Raw genomic sequence first — 22094 nt, forward strand, 5'->3', positions numbered from 1 at the left:
AGTTTGGGCACCCCTTGCAGAATCTGTGAAAATGCGAGCAATTTTCAAAAAATAAGAGAGATCATACTAAATGCATGTTATATTTGATTTAGTACTGTCCTGAGTAAGGTATTGTACATAAAAGGTATTAAGATTTAGTCCACAAGACAAAAAAATTGCTGAAATTATTAAAATAACCCCACTCAAAAGTTTGGGAACCCTTGGTTCTTAATACTGTGTTCTGTTACCTGATGATCCTCGACTGTCTTTCTGTTTTGTGATGGTTGTGCATGAGTCCCTTGTTTGTTCTGAACAGTTAAACTGAGCAGTGTTCTTCAGAAAAATCTTTAAGGTCCTGCAGATTCTTCAGTTTTCCAGCATCTTTGCATATTTGAACCCTTTCCAGCAGTGACTTTATGATTTTGAGATGCATCTTATCACACTGAGGACATTTGAGGGACTCAAACACAACTATTTAAAAAGATTCAAACATTTAATGATGCTCCAGAAGGAAACAAGATGCATGAAGAGCTGGGGGGTGAAAACTTTTGAACACGATGAAGATGGCCAAATTTGTTTTATTTTGTTGAAATATAATTTTTTTAAATTTAGTTCTGCCCTTCGTAAGCAACAGAAGATACTTGTATGTTTCCCGGTACACAAATTAAGTACAATTTACCTTGATCTTCAAATTCCAAAAGTTTACACCCCCCAGCTCTTAATGCATCTTGTTTCCTTCTGGAGCATTAGTGAATGTTTGAATCTTTTTAAATAGTTGTGTTTGAGTCCCTCAAATGTCCTCAGTGTGATAAGATGCATCTCAAAATCATAAAGTCACTGCTGGAAAGGGTTCAAATATGCAAAGATGCTGGAAAACTGAAGAATCTGCAGGACCTTAAAGATTTTTCTGAAGAACACTGCTCAGTTTAACTGTTCAGAACAAACAAGGGACTCATGCACAATCATCACAAAACAGAAAGACAGTCGAGGATCATCAGGTGACCACACAGAGTATTAAGAACCAAGGGTTCCCAAACTTTTGAGTGGGGTTATTTTAATAATTTCAGCAATGTTTTTGTCTTATGTACTAAATGTTAATATCTTTTATGTACAATATCTTACTCAGGACAGTACTAAATAAAAAATAACATGCATTTAGTATGATCTCTCTTATTATTTGAAAATTACTCATATTTTCACAGTTTCTGCAAGGGGTGCCCAAACTTTCGAGCCCCACTGTATATTATATTATATTATATTATATTATATTATATTATATTATATTATAGTCATTTTAGTACGCTACCAATCCAAGTTACCTTTTTTAAATAGGTTTTTGTTTATTTTTTGAATTAAGTTTATTTCAGCTGTGTTTCAATTAACAAAAATGTTACGGGCCTCTAACGTGTTATTATTCTTTTTAATATTTATTTCAAAAGAGTCAAATTACTTTTAAGGAAGCACAAAAGTTTTGCTTGAGAAACTGAGTGAAAACTAGCAAAACTTGAAAACGTAAGAAGGCCACCATGGGGTCAATTAGATCAACATTGCGTGATAAAACCAGCGCATTATTGTTCGGTTTCTCACCGTAATGTCCAGTGATGCCACGATAATGTCGGACTGAATGTCTTGCTGTTGAATAGGTCAACGTGTTGGCTCTAAAATTAGTGGAGAGATAAGGTGAGTTGCTCAACAACTCAGTGGGGCCAGCGGTGTGTATTTAGAAGGCTTAGACAGACTCCTGGAGACTCTTGAGTGTCCGGTAAAGTTCACCTGGCATTCAGATGATGAGTCATTGCCCGCTGCTGCCTGATCCTGTCACTGCATGCCACTGTCATTCAGACTCCCCATGGAGAACGAGAGGGCTGCTGGCTCCATCGTCATGACAGCCGCCGTCCTCGCCTGAGTCAAGCAGGACACCTGACTGGGCGTGAGGCTGTGAGGTGCGTGACAGCCGTGTGGGTGGGGGGTTTAGGTCGTTTAGGCAATGCAGAGAGGTCTGCTTTGATTGGTCGAAGCGTGATTGCAAAGTTTACGCTCTTTGAACCGCACTGGACCACCCTTTTGTCGGCTTTTCTTTCCCAAGAGCGAGAGTGAGAGAGAGAAGCACAGTAGCAAGGACACTGTATTGTGGATGCTCCACAGTGTGACAATATGATCCTAACAGGCTTATGTAACAGGGATGCCTGCATGCTCTTCTTCCAGCAGACAACGGCTGCACCGACTGTTATATAACTAGATCAGCCTCCCCACAGAGCCGGCCTGTGCCTGTGCACGGCACACAGCAGCCTGCCAAAGAGAGCGAGAGACAGAGACATGGAGAGTGAGACAGAGAGAAACAATGCTGCCTGCTGCAAGAACACAAAGAGAGTCAAAGATAATGCAGGAGTGAAAGAAAACATTCGGAAGAGGATACTATCAGCTGGTTAATGTTAAAAGTAATGCATTAAATAATCAAGCTATTGCTTACAAAAAAAGTATTTTGGTATTACTATAGGTTGAATTTTTTTAGGGGGCATGTACAGTACATACAACGGCAATACTGTTACTCTGAAATTATTCAATACCATTGCAGACAGTAGGGTCAAAGAGTCCAAGACTGTTATATTATAGAATTTTTTTTTTAATTTTTTTTTTTTAATTTGGTAAAAATTAAGTCCCCAACATTCAGTTTATATTCAGGTTTAGGTATGTATTATATAATTGTATTTTATACTATTAATTTGTATAGTTTTTCAGCTATAATTTCAGTTTATTTATTTTTTTTTACTTTAGTTTAAGTTTTAGTAGGTTTGTTTGTATTTGGCACTTTAATTTATTTTTATTTCAGTTTTAGTTGTAGAAACTTTAGTACTTCAAGTTAAATCTATTTTAATTTGAGCTATTTACCATGGTGACATTTCTTTTTTATTTAATATAACATATTTTTAGGTTGAAGTTTTTCATCTAATATTTATATTTAATTGTAATTTTTATTTAAATGAACATTTTTCAATGATTAACAAATCAAAAATTTTCATAGTTTCAGTTTCATTTTTGTTTTAGTTAACAATGGCAAGACTGATAAAACCATTATACTTCCAAAGTACTTTCTGTAAAGGACCCGAGATATTATATATGACCCCAAATATCTTGTGTGTAAATATTTGATTTTGATACACATGCAACGTAATAGCTAGAGTAAAATCAATAGATTGCAACATATCTCACGCGTTTGGTAATGTACACCATCATCCTTGTAGTATTTGATATTTCACTGTCCATTTCTTAAAGTACCACGTACATCTTCCCCATTACATGGAGTTCATATTGTCCCAAATGTATTCTTTTGTTTTCATTTATGACCTTTATAATCCCTAAGAAGTGGCTCTTGTCACATGCACATGTGGATAATTAATGTAGCATTTTTGCATAGTGCAGCAAAAGCTAGAGGCGGTTGCTCTTGGGATTCAGAGCAAATAAATCCACCATTGCAGGAAGGCATCACAATCCTTTTCCACTATGCTGCCAGACTCTGGGTTGTGTGGAGTCTAATGGGTGGTAATGTTGGGTAAATGTTTCCAGCACACATGTGCCAGCAGGACCAAAATTCAATTAGCTTTGCAACATACTGCCGTGTAATCCAATGTGCTTGGGTTTTACACTTAGAATGCAATTACACCTCTGACAGCCGCTTTCAGTCATTTTTTACTATAAGAGCAGCGCCTGCCACTTTGAGTACAGTTACTCTCAAAATGATTTTTTTTTCTACTCTCAAATTTTTTTTCTTCGAAAAACCAGTTACATCTAGTTTTTTTTTTTTTTTTTTGACTCAAATGGTCACATAAAAACAGAAGACTCCCAGGAAATAAAATTATTGTTTTTAAAACTTCTTTCTGCTTGTGGTGTAAGTCCTGGAGCATGTTAGGAACGTAGTAGCCGCCCAAAGCCAATCAATAGATCTTACTGCAGCTTATCCTGGAGTAAACCATCCGCTTAGACACGAAAGGGGCATCTGACTGATACATGAACAATCACAGTTTATTGGGTGGGTAAATACGTTTACAGTAAATACAGACGGACGATAGACAAAGACAGGGAGACAGACAGAGAGACCGGTACAAACATACAGACAGACAGACAGATGCAGACAGGCAGATAGATATACTGACAGACAGCTAGCTGGATGGATGGATAGATACAGACAGATAGGTAGACGGACGGACGGACAGATAATGACAGACAGACAGACGCATGGACAGACAGAGACAGAGAGACAGACAGACAGATAGATAGACACAGACAGATAGATATTGATAGGCAGATAGATATACAGACAGACAGCTAGCTGGATGGATAGATAGATAGATACAGACAGATAGGTAGACAGACGGACGGACGGACGGACAGATAGATAGATGGTAGACAGACAGACGGATAGAAAGACAGATAGATGAATAGATACAAGCAGACAGATATAGTCAGACAGATTGACAGAGATATAGAAAGGCAGCTGGATGGATACAGACAGACAGATAGGTAAACAGACAGATGGATATAGACAGACAGATAGAGACAGACAGGTAGACACTCAGACAGACATACATGCATAGATACAGACAGCTAGACAGATAGAATAAAATAGAAAGATATAAAATGTACAGTTATTTTGGTTGTTCAGATGATCAAACAGAATAACATACTATGGTACTCTGCATCAGTTTGGTTTGTGAAAACTTAAAATATACACTGATGTTGATGACAATGACCAATGCAGAATTTCTTTAGCAAAACTGATGTTGTTATAATACACAACTGCACGTCACATCCCACTGACAGCGGGCCATGTATCAGCATTGTGATTTCACACTGGGTTAAAGGGATCCTTGGAGATACACTTACCAGTCTAGCTCTGGGAGCTCATGAGCAGAGTGGGTCAAAGCAGAGACAGAACATCCTGCAGCCCTGCTGAGTCAGTGTGTGTGTGCTGGTGCTGAGGGAGTGAGATCATTTTGTTGATGTGTCTCTCTCCCTTGTTCATTGTTAGGCAAGACTGCCAGAGATGGAGAGTTTCCAGACAGGAGTAAGTAGTTTATATGAATTGATGAGGGGAGTTATTTTTCTTTTATGCTTCTTCCAAAGTTTGTTTCTCATATAGCAATAAGATATTATGAGTGCAGCTCTGAGAGAACAACACAAGCCTTTAGATGAAGAGTGGGCTGGGAAATGATACAGTGAGAACACATTACTTCAGAATTCAGGGTAGAACACTGCATTACACAGGCTTAAACCTCAACAATGTCCCTGATGAATAAACAGCATGGTTTGCTTGTCCTAGCTGTTTAACACTGGTCTCCTAAGCTAAAAAGCACCCAAAACTCCTCAAATAAACCTGCTGGCCAGCCAGAAATACCAGCTAACCATATTAGGTTGGTGTTTCTAAAATGTTAAAGGAGAAAACAGGAAAGACATACATCATTTTTCAACAGTTTGAGGTTGGTATGGTTTTTGATTCTGAAGGAAATCTATTATACTCACGAAGGCTGCATTTAAAAAAAAATCAAAAATAGAATAAAAACATAAATATTATTACAATTTAAAACAACCGCTTTCTTTTTAAATCCATTTTAAAATGTAATTTATTCTGGTAAAGCTGAATTTTCAGAAGCCATTAATCCAGTTCTAATACGCTGAACTGTTGCTAATAAAACATGCATTTTTATTCTTTTAATATTTGGTTTTGATATCTATAAATAGAGAGTTCAAAAGAACAGCATTTTTTTATTATACACTTTTACAACAATATAAGACTTGACTGTCACTTTTGATATTTTTTTAAGCATCCTTGCTGAATACAAATAATACTTTCTTTCTAAAAATATCTTGCTGACCCCAAAGTTTTGGGGGTCAGAGGTACAGTATTGTAAAATACAAAAAATAAATCAAATGACATGTTAAACCAGCTTAAACCTCTGATTTGTTTTCTGCTTTAGAGGGTTCAAGCTGTGAGACCAATTGGCCACCCATCTAAACACCAGGTTTGCAGGATTGGGAGACTATCATAAACCATTTAAGACCAGCAAAGCAGTTTTTCCTGTAGAATTTAATTCTGAGGCATCATTAAATGGACATTTGTCATTTGTCATTCTAATAGTAAAAACATAGAAAAATGCTTCAGTCTTACTCTGATTTCATCTCATATGAGGTTTGTTTTAGTCTGGCATGGAGAAAGACGCATAGTTCCTGCACTGGACAGCTGCAAAGCTCCATTTGAAAAGCAGAAAGAGAGAAACACACCCTCCCGGACACATTTATTATTCTCCGACCGTGTTTTCAAGCGGTTTTGAGTTGGCACCAAGTACATATTTCTTAGAACCTCTGTCCCATACTAGGCAGAGTCCCAAGATGCTGAACTCTAACAAGAAGAAACCGAAGGTTTCTGGCATCAGCTGCGCGACAGACCTGATTAAAATGGGGACAAAGACAATGTGAAATGTTACACTCCACTACAGCAGCCAAAATCAACTCTATATTCTGGTAGCTGAGCTGAGAGAGAGTTCTGTGACACAGCAGCTCTGTGGATCAAAAGTAACGTCCTACAGCGCTTTCAGTCAATATCTCTTTGCTAATTGGGATGCTTTATCTCTGCAAACACACATTAGCTCTCTGTCTTTATTACTCAGCATCAGAGTCATTATTATCTCTCCTTATTGGCTGTTCGGTAAAATATAGCTGTGGCTATTTCAATCCTCTAACTCTCTTTGATTTTAAGTCAGAATGAAACTCGCAAACAATTTAACTTCAGGAATGTGACTTTTTAAAAGTTGGGGGTCAGTAAGATTTTGAAAGAAGTGTCTTATGCTCAACAATGCTGCATGTAACATTAAAAATTTAATATATTACGTCACTTTCAAGTAACCGTTTTCTATTTTAACATCTTTTAAAAAGTAATTTACTTCTATGAGGGCAAAGCTTAATTTTCAGCACCATTACTCAAGTCTTCAGTGTCACACAATCGTTCATTTGAAAAAAAAAAAAAAAATAATAATAATTAAATTGACCCTAAATGTTCAATAATAAAAATGGTAATAGTAGTAATAATAATAATAATAATAGGGAGAGACTTGATTTTATTTATCTGGAGCTAATTTGATTATGAAAGGTGTTTCATATCAGATTTGAGACCTAAAAGCAAGTTCACAGTAAACTCATCCAAATAGCTATAAACATTATAATTCTTTTAGAAAATAGAATGCGTTTTATAAACATAGCCTACTGTATATTCTCTGCAGAACCCTGGTTAAAAACCTATGGGCCTAAAATTGTCTAAATAGACAGACTTTTTTTCTCTCTCTCTCCAACATTATTTTCCATGCCCCAACTTTTCTAGCAGAAAAGCAAAGTAATTTCAGCATTGTTTTTTATGAAATATCAAAATATTGCAGGCATGCAGTTTGCTCTTTGTGAATGATAAATCATACAGAATTAGTTAATGTACTAAACCCTGGGTTAAGAGCAAGGCCAATCCCAGAAATTGCATTAAATATCAACTGGTAACTTTCATAAATATTGCATAGTATGTCATTCAATATTTAAACTTCAATGCTCTCATAAAACCACATGAAATAACCCATAGCCTGCCTTGAGATGGTAAATAAAGCACCGCTGAGCTCTTGATGTCATCTCATGGGTCTGTTACACACCCACCTGGTTCTAAAGGAAAATCATAAGAGTTATGGAACCCTGACCTACAGATACAGACTTCAGCCGTCCTTCGACTGTGCTAGTGTTACACAAGTGTGTAGAAACATATCAACACTATTAGCAAACCACTCTTGTATAAGCAAGCATTATCTATGCTGAGTCAAGCTGCCAACTGATAAACCACACATTTGAGAAGAGGGGCCTGATTTGCAGGACCCCCAAGCACTTAATGTTCAATACCTTCCTTATCCGCAAGCCTCCCAAAACATCTCCAGCATTGAGAGGAATTCACCAAACACGCTCCCTTTTAGAATCGCTTTTCTCTAGGCCCGCTTTTCTTAGTTTTTTCTGGCTAGGGTAAAGTAAAGTTTTAGCTGCAAATGCTGCCAAAGGCTACACAATCGTGAGCGTGATAATTGCTTGTAACTGGAAGAGGGTTTTATGGTCAGTGAGGCCAGTTTAGGGCACTGAGACTAAAATGGGTAAACAAAACAAAAAAAGCATAAACATAGATGGAGAAAGAGGAACAACAGCGCTTGCATGACACATTGGTGGAGGTAAAAGCAATATCACTGGTGTAATTTTTCTTTTTTAATTCTATGAAAAAGTGCTGATATTAAATTACATAACTGGACTAGTATCAAGTCAATAAAGGCTACATTACTTGGCCAGTGATTAACATCAGTATTGAGCAATGAATATCATCCATAACAGGAAGATAGAATCAACAGAACATCAGTTCCACCTGGTGGGCAGACAGCAAATAAAAATATAACCTTCTCATTGTGTTGTATCAGCTCAACATAAAAATAAAGGAACAAAAATATTCAAATATTATATATATATATATATTGTTGTTTAATAATTATGCCCTAAACAAACTTAAACTCTGTTATAAATTCTACATCCAATAATAAAGTGCAAGACTTAATTTTTTGTTTGGCAGTCAGGTCAATACAGCTGATTTGTAAAAACTAACCAACAGTTTACATCAGTTTATTGAAATATATACAGCATTAGCACAAACTGAACAACACCAGATCACTGAAAAACTACTTCTACAGAAACAACTAAAAGAGCAATATTGTCCATGGTGTGAAAAATGAAATGTTATAAAACAGCAAAGGCACTTTTTCATAGGTCTGAAAAAAAAACCTGGTCGCTTTTGATAAGAAGTTATCATAAAAAAGGCACATGAAGAATTACTAATCTTGCATGTTGCTCCTAATAATAGACTACAGATGAACAGTCATGCTTCTGTCAAAGTGTTACCTTGGGAAAAGTTCAAATATGCTTTACATACACAGTATACTTCACAATCAGTGTTCCTCCAATGTCACAAGCATAGCACAAGCAATACCAAATGACTTGAGGCAGACACACCTACAATACTTAGAGTTATGAAATTCGCCTTACGAAATGAATTTTACATTTTGCTTCCATACCACAGCTTTTTAGCCTTATGAAATTAACTTCATACTTTGCTTTCATAACACAGCTTTTTTAGCAATTTTACACAAATGTAAACTAAGCGTATGGTCACTTTTAGAACATTTTCTTGATGCAATTTTACTCCAGCATGTGCTTACAAATTAATAACAAAAAAGTAATAATAATAAAAAAAAAGTATACAAAGTGTCACAGGTGGAAGCATTAACATTCAGTTTTCAAAAACATTTATCGATTAAATATATAAACTTCAACATATTAACCAGCCCTGAACTGTTCATTTAAACTGTATGTAAGTGCTATCTAAATGTATTATTTTAAACTAAATTATCTATTGCCACACCAAACTATTCTGCCAAACAACATGCTAGATATGCTAACACATGCCTCCGATGGATTAACAGCACCATGATATATTAATTTGGATCAGCGATTAATATTACAGCACAGTCTGTTGTTCATGGCAGTGTGGTAGACCCCGGTCAGAGTGTGGTGTAGTGAGTTGTACGGGGGAAGGGTGTGTCGGATTGGGTTTATCTGCTTGATGCACAAGTTCCAGGGGCTGTACAGAGGACATGGCGTGAAAACGGCCCCCTCTTTAAGCCCCTCAGACGACCCTCTCTCCCCATTGCTTGAGAAAAAAGTGCTAAATCGGAGTGAAATTTTATATTATAGAGTGTCTTTTGTACAATGCATTGAACCCTGAAGTTGAAATGCTATCACTGTTAAAAAACAAAAGGTTTCTTCTTCAGGTAGAGTAGGTTTCTAGCAGCAGTATCATGCATATTTGAATTCGTGGCTAGGACCACTACGCTGACGGTCTGTAGGATAGTTATTGTGTGTATTTGTTAAACTGGAAATGTGTGGCTTTAGGTTTGCGTAGCTTGCACCTGTTAAACCAACGAGTAGTGCTAAACAAGATAAACGAGCAATACAGACTTTATAAAATATAATTAACAAGCCATAATGAGTTAGAGACCACAGCGAAATAACCCTTAAGGACCATGAGATGTGGATATTAATGATATCGACAATATGGTATAAGCTAACAGTTTATATAACTCATTTAATTAATTTATCCTTCATGTGTGAAGACACAGCAACTCCCAAGTACACTACCGTTCAAAAGTTTGGGGTCAGTAAGATTTTTTTTTTTTTTTTTTACATAAAATAACAATTTCATTAAGAAAGGATGCATTCAGCCTTGCTGTCACTAAATAAAGGACATTTTAATATATAATAAAACAGAGAACATTTGTTTTAAATTGTAATAATTTTATGCAATATTACGGTTTCACTGTATTTTTGACTAAATAAATGCAGCTTTAGTAAGCATAAGAGATTACTTTCATTTTGAAAATCTTACAGAAGCCAACCATTTGAACGGTAGTGTAAGAAATGAGAGAGCAGTGAATCATTCATTAAGCAAAAAGGGTGCTTCTCATTTCCTTAATTGTCCATCCGCCTTACCTTTACTTGCATTTTAGCTCTTTAATCTTAAGGATGCGAATATGAGATAAAAAGAACGGAGGAATCAAAGCAAAACTGAATTTGGTGTTCACTCGAGCATTACATCCATTACATCCTACATTAATCCTTACTTCATGTGTCAATTTACTAAACAGCTGAAACAGACTTAAATGTCATTTTTTTTAAATACTTGTCATGGCATCATATATTTTTGATTTTGTCTATGTATTTTTAATATGTGTAAGTACCTACTAGGTCTATAAGAATAGACACCAATAGTCTGTTTCAGATTCTAATTGCTTACATTCTTGGCTATTTAATGGTTTTTTGAAGATCGTAATATTTCTGACATAGCACAAATGTGGCCAGCTTGTACAGGTGAGAGTCTCACCCACTCAAGCTCAACTGAAGTCTCGATTGGGTAAAATGACAGGAGCCACAAGCGTCCACAGGTAGAGCCCCAGACCCATCCAGCTGGAGCTGATCTTCACCCACACTGCAGGTATAGTGCTCTGCATGGCCTGAGTGGTTATATCAGGTCTGAAGACAGATGTGAGGAAAAGGCAGAAAACATAAAAAAATATATATTTAGCCCTCAGCTAGTCTGTTGTATTCTTTGTGACTGCATGAAAGAATGTCATACAGGTCTGGAACAATATTATGGTGCATAAATGATATTCCTTTAAAATATGATAGCTGAACTTTTTGGTTCAATCCAATCCAACGTTTTGGTTCAATCTGTGGAAGAATGAGCACTTACTTGTACCAGTTAGTGAGTGTCATCATGATGTAGAGAGAGGCCAGAAAGAGGTGGAAGTGGAAAAAGGAATAGTTGTATGTGACGCCGTCCTCTTCGTTATCCACGACACGCCGCAGTCCATCTTCGCCCACCTCCTCCCCTCCCACAGTGCCCTTCCCTTCCTCTGTCTGCATCAGCCTGTTCACCTGTGCATTACTGGATGAACGGATGCTGAAAAGAGAAAAGACATCACATGGACACTAGCATGAGAATGATGTTTACTTCTCTGATTCATATTTAATTGGTGATGAGCTATGTATGATATGGCATAATGTATAATTTTCTCACACTTGCCGATGGATTGCAAATTGAGGAAATTTGGATGTCAGAGGTTAATATTTTTATTTAGGAATCAAATTAGCATATTAAAATTATTTCTAAAGGATCATGTGACACTGAAGATAGGAGTAATGCCTTCTGAAATTCAGCTTCACTATCAAAGAAATAAATGACATTTTAAAATACATAAAGAAAAAGTTATTTTAAATTGTTACAATATCTCACAATAATACTGTTTTATTGTGTTTTCAATCAAATAGATGAAACTTTTTAAGCTTTATAGACTTTTTTTTATAAAAGAAAAAAAAATCTTACCAACCACAAACTTTGGAAAAAGTATATACTGTATATTAGGGCCATTCAAAACTCTGAATGAAAATGAATAAAAATCTGATTTGAAAGAAAATTTTAACCTGCAAAGACCTTTGAGCTTTTATTTTATTAAAAGCTTTTGGATTCTGTAAAATCTAAAGAAATGCTGAAATAAACGTTTAAAATGTTAAGAATCACAATTTCTATAACTAATTAAATAAAACATTTAATGACACTGAAAATGGTAAAGTTACCTTTTAACTAGCGACTCTAGCCAAGGCCAATTTGAGCTCACAGTTGCCGCTTGGCAAATATTAATTTTGGACCCTGCCTACAGGTGTCCTCATCTGACACCACTAATCAATCAATCAACACATGCCTCTGCGCAGCTGGTTGTGAATGTCAAATTGAAACGTACAATGAATCAGCAAAGACGACACCAGTTAACTACAGCAGCTGATGAACAAATGTACTTGAGATTTTCTTTATGCATTTTAAAGGCAAATACTGACAGTAACAAAAGCTCAAATGTTCAAATGATTTTTTAGTTTTGCTTAATGTACCTGGCATAAAAGGTGCAGAAGAGGAAGATAATCAATCCCACAATGCCTTGAGCATCCCACAACTGCACCATCCCAGGGGAGCTTGTAGGCATGGCCTCAGTTGTGCTGATATTGGACACCAGGCTGAGCAAACTAGGGTTACATTCACGATCTGTGTGTGGGAGCCAAGATTTGAAAGTGAACATACAGAAACATAATATATACGCCAATTAATCACATACTTCACTACTTAAGACCATGATCACACCTAATGGTCAGCTAATTACATTTTTTAAGGTAATCTATATGCTGCTAATAGGTATACTTAATAGGCCATAACAGATTTTGTGGGAATAGTGGGTTAACATTGATAATCTGGATTCTAGCATTTAATCAGGAGACTATAAAGGTTGAGCATCTGGTTTGTATGGCAGCACAAAACTCACCAAATATTGCATCAACCTGAGCAGGAATAAAAGGAAAGCTCATAAAATAAAAAGAGAAACCAGAGACAGACAGTAAAAATATATATATATTTTAATGTGTAACTTACTAGGATTGTTGGTCATGGCTGACCAGGTGACGTACATAGTGTACAGAGTTATAATAGAGGACTGAAGCAGACCAGACTGAGGTGAGGCATCCTGAAAACACATACAAAAATAAAGAGGAGCACAGATCAGACTTTGTCTACATTTGTAAGAAACAACCCAATATAAACTTCAGATTTTCATAATGGTTGGCACAGTAAAGAAAGCTTGTCTGTTGTAGCAGGCCAGCACTGATGTTTTGCATGCAAAGAAGGAAACAAAGAAGTTTCCTTACAAAGACAAAAGCTGGAGGCTAATGTAAACAGTAGCTGACCTTCAGTACAACGGAGAGGCTGTTTTCTTATGCACATTATTTTAAATCAGCATTCATGTCAGGATGTGGAACAGCTAGTTAAAGCAGTTTTATCATTTCCTGTTTGCTGCTTAAGTTCAAGGTCTTAATGCTTCTTAATATCTTAATATGGACAACCATAGCTGAATCGCCACTGGTTAGTAAATATTTTAGTTTACTTGCCAGAACTTATCCTTCTCTGTATCTATCTGTAAAATGATATTTTTAAATATCTGAAAGTACACTATTAACATCAGTCAGTCAGTCAAGCTTTATAATGATCAAGTATTATTTAATAATAGAACTTAATTAATTAGAAGTAAAATTGATAACCATGTTTGAATGCATAATATATGATTAGCATTTTAACTAAACATTTGAACTGGACTGGTGGTGTTGCTTTTTTGGTCATTCAGTGTTTGTGTTTCTGTATATATATAACAAAATACTGATTAGATAATAATGATACTATTTCTAATAATAAGAACTATAAAACACTAAGGATTACTAAGGATTAATGAGCTGCTGGATTCATGAATATTAATCAGGTTTTGTGCGTTCACTCGAAGTGATTAGATGAAATCAAAACAGGGACGATAATAGGTGAGCGCCAGCCAGTGAGACTGCCATCTGCACATTAACTCCACCTACTACCGGAAAACCCGGCTGTTCTTAAAAGCTGAAGACTTCCATAGGAACGCAGTTATTTTGACAGGAAAATACAAGAGAATATTGTTTAAATGTAGCACGTCAATTCTCTCTATGTGTGTGTGAGAGAAAGTGACGGCGATTTGTGCTAGAGTTTACAGTACATTAAATACAGATGTGCTGCGTATCCATTGAGATAAACTGAAAAAAAAGGCACAGATTGCCTGACGGAGAGTGCAACTCTGAAGCCCTCAGTCAGCTGAGTGTTCGCGAGTGAAAATATATCTGTGCTAAACTTATACTTAGCCTCCAACTAACACAATGGCGAGTAAAATCTGAGAATTTATTAGACATTGGCTAATATTAGACATAATTTGGTTGTCATAATGAAGAGGGTTGATGGAGTTGTATGGCCTTTTATCAATGTTTTGAAATTGGGTGCAGAGATGAGACAGGAAAAGCACTAAACCTGCTGTAGCACTTCCCCTTTACCTGCACTTTTGGCAGAACTGAAACCACAGATATGATGACGCAGAGAATAAGGTTGAAGCTGATGAAGAACTTGTGTTCGGCACAGTTGTCTGGTTTGGTGTAGTAGAGATAAAACAACACGACTGCAGCAAAGGCCAGGGCGTAATGCAGGACAGTGAAAAACAACAGACCTGTGGACACAGAAAATAGTCTCAGGATTCTTTCTCTGAAAAGAGTGGATTTGGACACACCTGTTTGTAAACCTACTGTGATGAACAGGGTGTCTTTCAGTGTATCTGCTCTCTACGTACCTGAGAACCAACACTTGCTGTTGCCTTCCTCAGCATTCCTCACCCACACCTCATTCCAGGAGTGGGCAAAGTCGATCAGGAGGATGAGCTGGATCAGGATGAACATGAAGGAGCCCACAATACCAAAGTAGAACCAGACTGTGATTAAAAAAAGAAGAGAAATTATAATTCAGTAGCATACTGGTTAAATGTGCTTAACCTCAACATAAAATATAATAAAACATAAAAACAGGCCTTTTTACTATCTAAAAAAATGAACAGCAATGATCTTCAAATGTTTGGGATAAGTAAGATTTATATGTTTTTGAAAGAAATCTCTTATGCTCACCATGGCTGCATTCATTTAATTAGGAATACAGTAAAAATAGTAAATGTGAAATAAAATGTAATTCTTCCTGTGATGACAAAGCTGGATTTTCAGCAGCCATTACTCTATTCTTCAGCCTCACATGATCCTTCAGAAATCATTCTAATATGCTGATTTGGTGCTAAATAAATATTTATTTTTATTTTTAGTGTTGAAAATAGTTGTGCTGCTTAATATTTTGTGGAAACCATGGTACTTTATTTTAGGGTTAAATTCAAAAGAACCACATTTATTTAAAATATAAACATTTTGTTAACATTGATAAATCCAATGCACTGAATAAATGTATATTTTCTTCCAAAAAACTTTTGAATGGTATTATGTGTGTGCTTATTATTTTTTCTTTCATCAAAGTGTCACAAAAAATTTTTTCACTTAATTTATGTTAAATGCATTTTAAATGCCATTTCATGTCTTTAATTGCCAACAGAGACATTAAGTGTTGAAACCTTTCAAAGGGATGTATATCAGTATAATATAATACATTCAGAAATTATATTAAAATATGAACGCAGGGAAAAAAAGGGCACATCTTAACAGTAAAGTTCTGCCAAAATATTCTCTTATAATCTACACCCCTTCATGTCGTTCCAAACTTGTATGACTTTTTTTTTTATTTTTTTTTTTTGTGTGATTCACAAACAAAGATATTTTAAATAATGTTGTTAACCAAACACTTCTGGTGACAACGGACTTTTACTGTTTTACTGTTACTTTTACTTTACATTTCTCAAAATATCTTCATTTGTGTTCCACAGAAAAAGGAAAGTCCTACAGGTTTGGAAAGACATGAGAGAAAGCAAATGATGCCAGAATTTTAGTTTTTTGGTGAACACTTTAAACTACATTTAGAACTATGTTCAATAAAACATGCATCTCTGAAGGGCCTTTATTTTCATACTTAAATTCACAATGAAACATACTAATGTCAAGATCTTTTTTTTTAAGCTAACCGTGATCTCTAAACACAATGTTCTGCATCTTTAATTCCACACCATGAGAATTCTGGCAAGACAGTAACAACGAGTTCTCACTACTAATGTAATATGCTATGAAAAAATAATAACATCTGATTCCAATTTCAATACGGTTTTCCCCGTGCATCTCATAACATCCAAAATAGTCATTAAAAAGTAATTGACTTCTTCCCTGCAGGAGACCAGGTGTTTTCTGCATCCCTTGAAATTTAGCTCTGCGTTATGACAATGGCTTCCCAGAATAACATTATCATGACTACTGCTGCATTTAGAGCTGAACATCATTGTCATGTTGTCATTGCTTTTATGTATTTCCCAAAGTGCATATATGAAAATGGAAATTGTTCTATTATGTGCTGTTAACAGAATAGTTGAACCTAAAATGTACCATCATGAAACGTTCCATCCGGGATAAAAAAGGCTCCGACAGTGATGCCAACAAGTATCAGAAACTTGAAGAACCAGAACCTGACAAAATAGTCAAGCAAAAAAAAAAATTAAATCAAGCAAATTTCATTTCATTTAGGATACAATAACAATAGCATAATTATATAACGGTACACAGATAATAAATCAGGGTTACCCATTCTGAATAGTGGCACGAGGGTCTTTGCTGCTCTTTACACGAATCATGATCGCGGAAAACAGGAAAAAGAAGCATGCCATTGCAAAGCACATGCGATATACTGATTTGTAGCCTACAACCACGTCGCAGTTAACATGGTTCTCGATCCCTGGTATTGTGGTTCCTCCTTGACAAAAGCCAGGAATCTGAAGAGACATTAAAAACAGACAATTAACAGACGAACTGAAAGCACAAGTGAGGAAGATAAAGACTGATGCTGGGCCCACCTTGCGGAGCTGCGTCTCCATGCCAGGCAAGATCATGATTACAGACACCAGTGTCCCCAGGAGAAGGAAGAAAGAGAAGACCAGCCGGGTGACTGTGGAGTTATTGGATGAAGGACAACAGCCACAGAGGAGACATGGAGCGGAGCCACACAAACATGAGGCCTGTAACGTGGAGGGAGTGAGAGAAAGAGCAATTATTTCACCAGTTCAAGCATTTATTGTTTAATTGCCATAGTTCACAAAAGAATATCCAAAACATTTTACAATTTTATATATATTGCACTGAAAAAAAGATAATTTGTGGCCATAAGACTTTATTACTTATTAAATATTACTTATTCCTTTGACTACAAAGATGAAATTTGATTCCAGTCTTCAGTGTCATATTATCTTTTAGAAATCATTGTAATATGCTTTTAAAAAAATCTTAATAGCAATGCTGAAAGCTATACTGCTTAAAATGTTTGCAAAAATCATAATATGTGTGTGTGTGTGTGTGTGTGTGTGTGTGTGTGTGTGTGTGTGTGTCTGTGTGTGTCTGTGTGTGTCTGTGTGTGTGTGTGTTTGACCCAGGACCAAAAAACCAGTCTTCACCCTCTCAAGGCAGGCCTTGCTGATTTGCAACAGTTAAAAACTAACTACCTTATTACTCCAGATACATATTTTATGTATCTGGAGTACTAAAAACTTGTTACTAAAACTTAATTTGAGCCTTAGAGGGTTAAATGTAGTGGAATATTGATTCCATTGATGTAAGGTTTATTAGGATATGAAGCATGATATTTGGCCGAGATAAAATATCTGGAATCTGAAGGTTTCAAAAAATCTAAATACTGAGAATATTGGCTGTTGTCCAAATTAAGTTCTTATCAATGCATATTACTAATAAGAAATTATGTTTTTATATATTTACGGTAGGAAATTTACGAAAAATCTTCATGGAACATGATCTTTACTCAATATCCATGTGTAATGATTTTTGGTATAAAAGAAAAACCAATAATTTTGACACACAATGTTTTTGTTTTTTGTTGGCTATGGCTAATAATATACCCCAGTGATTTAAGACTGGTTTTGTGGTCCAGGGTCCCCTATATATATGTATGTATAATAATTTTATTTGATGAACCTGAATGAATAAAAATGTAATTTTGCCCAAATTTTTGGGGGGGATTATGAGAACCTACAGGGTGTGTAAATATGAACCATGTATAATTACATTTCAAAGACCAAATGATTACTATAATTTCTTCTTGGGCTATATGACAAATTATTTTACTGGAAATAAGTGATTTACCCACGTTTAAGTATTCCATTCATGGTCTAAATTATATTTGACTGTAGAAGAAGGAAGAAGGATTGTTCTGTTGCATGAAACAGTGAGGAAATCATCGTTAAAGACTTTGATCCTAAGAAATCCAGTCATGTGCACTGAATAAAAGTTCATTTAACATTCACCATGACCATTACTCATGCAAGGAGTGGCTGATCAGCTGATTAACCAATGAGGAAATATATATATAAATATATATATATATATATATATATATATATATAGTCACTAATTTCATATTTCTATTGATCAAACAAAAAGGAAGGTTGTACTGAAGACAAAAAAGACTAAGTGTGTCTTACTTGCACAAGTGATAAGCATCAAATAAAAACACTGCTTTTGCAACACATCATAACCAATCTAAACCATAATGTAAAGTGTATTTGTACTTTGTATTTGAACTGTACTTAGAGTAGATCTGACTCTCTTGGAGTGTGTGCTGTACCAGCAAGTAGATAAACATTTACAGAAAGTGGCTCAAGCAGCATGGCTTGGGTTTCAAATGCATAACTGAATATACCAAATTTCTGAAAACCAGCAGATGAAAGCAATTCAGCTTGTTAACATGTCACAAGAAATCTCAGTAAATCTACATCTTGAATTGACATAGATCAGTCCTTCACTTTTACACTTAAGTATTAAACTTCTAAGTATTACGCTTCAGTTCTCTGAAAATGGACGAAGTTCTCAAATTCTTATTCTCAGTTTCAAAAACTAACTCTGAAAATTGAAAACCTGTATAACCCGATTATGAACCAATCATCTTAAATAAAACACATCGAAGCTAACTTACAAGACTAAATCACACCAAAGACTGCATAATACAAAAATCATTAATATCTGATTTAGGATTATCATCCCTTGCATTGCTGTATAATTTATTTACATGACTGTTATCTGTAAGCAAGTCATGGATGATCTCTGCTATGATTAATCTCAATATAACGTTTAATAACTTCCGTGTGCTTATGTTTTCTAGCGAACATTTCTTCGAAACCCCACGTTTAATATTTAAATATCGCCGTCCATTACGTTAACCTTTTATAAATATGTTGTCTTAGTTAATATTGTTCCCTATTTTCGGTTCACTTAACGTTAATGATTTAGGGACACTGTTAGGTAACTTAACGTTAGCAGCTCGGTTTGCTAAACATTAAAAATTTAACATTCAAAAATAAAACAGAACACTTACACAGCTCGCAAGAGAGCACAACGCCATACAGGCTCCCATTCTGTATTAATAAACAAACGACTCCAACCCACTTTCAGAGGACGAACTAACTGTCAGTCAGTTAACGTTACAGCAGGAGCTATTTCTCGTTCTGTCAGTTGATTCCGGTGTTTGAAGGTGTCGACTCCAACGAGCAATTCTTTATATTTCATAATAAAGGTCCTTCTTTCGCGATTCCTCCATAAATTTTACTAATATATTGAACAAAACAATACAAATAAAAATCATAATAATAATAAAAAAAAAAACACATCAATGTATAAATGCAATATTTTTGTGTCATGCTATGTATTCTGAAATACTAGTTTATATTACTTAAGGGTTTTAAGCTAAGGCTTGTTTATATTAGTTTCCTGCTTTTGCTGAAGTCCATATGCAGAAAAGCAAACATCGCTATTATAATGTAATACGTTATTGGATATAACTATAACTACGCAGCCTAAAAGAAAGTATTTTAATATTGTTAATCTCTCTCTCTCTCTCTCTCTCTATATATAATATTTAAATTAACTTGATATTTTAGACTATTAAATTCCATTGATGATCTATGAACATCTGTAGCAAAATGATATCATATTTTGATTAAGTAGGTCAGATATTTCACAAGGAAATGTATTTAACCTACATCTATGTTAGGCAATGCAGTGGCATTGAATACAACAATGCCACAACAATATACGTTAGTTTAGATCCACAAAAATGCTTTTCTATGTGATTTCATCTTTTTCTTACTGTCCTAAAAAATCCCCACTGACCATAGTTAACAACTTTATGAAGAGATTTCGAAATAGGACAGGAAATTATCTAAGTCTAAGACATTTGAGTGTACCACAAGGAATGGTAGTGACATTTAAAGTTCAACAACAACAACATTAATAATAATAATAAATTGCAGTAGAGTATCCTTCATTTAACACGGGGCCCACCTCTCTGACTTGATGAATCAATCTAACGTTAATCCGATTTTAGAAAAAAAACCACATATATAATAAATAATAAACAATAATCAGAATATCGTTATTTTGTCATCTTAACGCCATGGATATTTGAATTATCCAACAACGATTTTATTCAGTATTCATTCTCAGTGCAGTGTACCGTCTCCCCTACGAATAATTATTGGTATCGTCCTCTTTGCCTCTCTGTCAATTATTTCTCTAAAATCACGATCGCAAACGGGAGCCGAGATGTTGTCAAATCTTAGGATTGGGACAGGTGCTTTCAAAACACACCGTCTCCCGTAAAAACGGTGCATTCATTTATCAGTACCGTGAATAATCTGCATCAGTCAGGGATATAGTGGATATCTTTCTACGCCGCTGGTAAGTTCTCGCCTCTTCCTTCTGCTGTTTGAGCTCGGCACGAGCTTAGTGTTTTATCACAGTGTATGAAATCCATTCATCATCATTATTAGGGTGAAACACTGACGTTGTTCGAGGCTTTGCTATAACGATCATTTGCATTGAAATTCATACAAGATTAATTATGGTATTGTGATTTATACGGAGAATAAACACCCCTTTTATTGAATAAAATCAAATGAAGGTGACAACACCGTTATACATGTATAAATAAACGCATTTATTAAGATTAAAACTGTTGAACTGCGATATTTGATGATGACAGAGCGCAAATGTGAGGTATCAGGGGACGCGTGTGCAACATGAACGTTTCTACATGTACACCCATGGGCACGTACTGCTGTCAGATCAATTTCAGCTGTAACCCGAGGGCAACTTCAATACATTCAATGTAAAAATGAAAAAAAGAAAATGCTGGAGTAGACTTCAATGAATATAACTGGTTTATTTAAGCAAAAAGCAATAATCACCTAATAATTTAGAACATTTTATAATTTAATTTTTATCATATCACAAAAAACAGCTCATAAGATAAAACAAAAATTACCTGCTTAATTTGTGAAAAAAATAACACATGCAGATGCTATTTCATATTTTATTATCCTGCATGTTACCTTGTATTATGTGTTTCTAGGTAACACTGTGCTCTGTTTTTAATTTACTGCTGGATACAATTGCCAGAGAGGCCCATTTTGAACTTTAAAATCATCATGTGTCCCATTTGCGTCATCACACATTTTTTATAATTAGAAATGGATTGCAGATTGAATAGGTTTGTATGTTAAATTGACATGAAATACAATTAGAAACTGTCAAATATACTGTCAGTGCTGATGAACAGTATATTTTGCTGTAAGGATCAAACTATAACCGTATTCAATATTTGTGTAACATACTGTTTACTGAGTTGCTTTTATCTCATCAGATTTTTAGGGGCAGCGTATATCCTTCTTTGTTGATAATATTCCACAGTCCTGCACGTTGGAGCAATCGAAAGAAGTAAACTGATTCATTGTTTAATTTTTTTTTTTTTTTTATGTATGATTCTATTTCTAGCAAGGAATTTGCCTAATTATTTCGAAAGCTCACATGAATTAGTTCCAGACCATTAGACAATGGATTATGGTGCATTGGAAGTCTGTGTGAAA

At 35.3% G+C, this 22094-nt stretch overlaps 1 protein-coding gene across 1 annotated transcript; it reads right to left on the minus strand.

The window, feature by feature from the left end:
* Positions 1-8642: 8642 nt before the first annotated feature.
* On the minus strand, positions 8643-19689 carry LOC127974997 (serine incorporator 1). The gene is made up of 10 exons (XM_052578681.1): positions 19547-19689; positions 17022-17183; positions 16753-16940; positions 16558-16637; positions 14826-14963; positions 14536-14705; positions 13067-13157; positions 12535-12685; positions 11342-11551; positions 8643-11121 (listed from the first exon to the last, which is right to left on the minus strand). The coding sequence occupies exons 1-10, from the start codon at positions 19583-19585 to the stop codon at positions 10983-10985; spliced, it is 1368 nt and encodes a 455-aa protein (XP_052434641.1). The 5' UTR covers positions 19586-19689; the 3' UTR covers positions 8643-10982.
* Between the last annotated feature and the right edge of the window lie 2405 nt (positions 19690-22094).

Source organism: Carassius gibelio, chromosome B16 (genome assembly GCF_023724105.1).
Source record: "Carassius gibelio isolate Cgi1373 ecotype wild population from Czech Republic chromosome B16, carGib1.2-hapl.c, whole genome shotgun sequence".
NCBI classification, from domain to species: Eukaryota; Metazoa; Chordata; class Actinopteri; order Cypriniformes; family Cyprinidae; genus Carassius; species Carassius gibelio.

Excerpts from the sequence above, each read along its gene's own strand:
- LOC127974997 (XM_052578681.1), bottom strand. The coding sequence starts at position 19,585 with ATGGGAGCCTGTATGGCGTTGTGCTCTCTTGCGAGCTGT. Across the intron at positions 17,184-19,546 it reads TGTGCTCTCTTGCGAGCTGT|GCCTCATGTTTGTGTGGCTC; the intron begins GTAAGTGTTCTG and ends TCCACGTTACAG. Across the intron at positions 16,941-17,021 it reads TGGAGACGCAGCTCCGCAAG|ATTCCTGGCTTTTGTCAAGG; the intron begins GTGGGCCCAGCA and ends ATGTCTCTTCAG.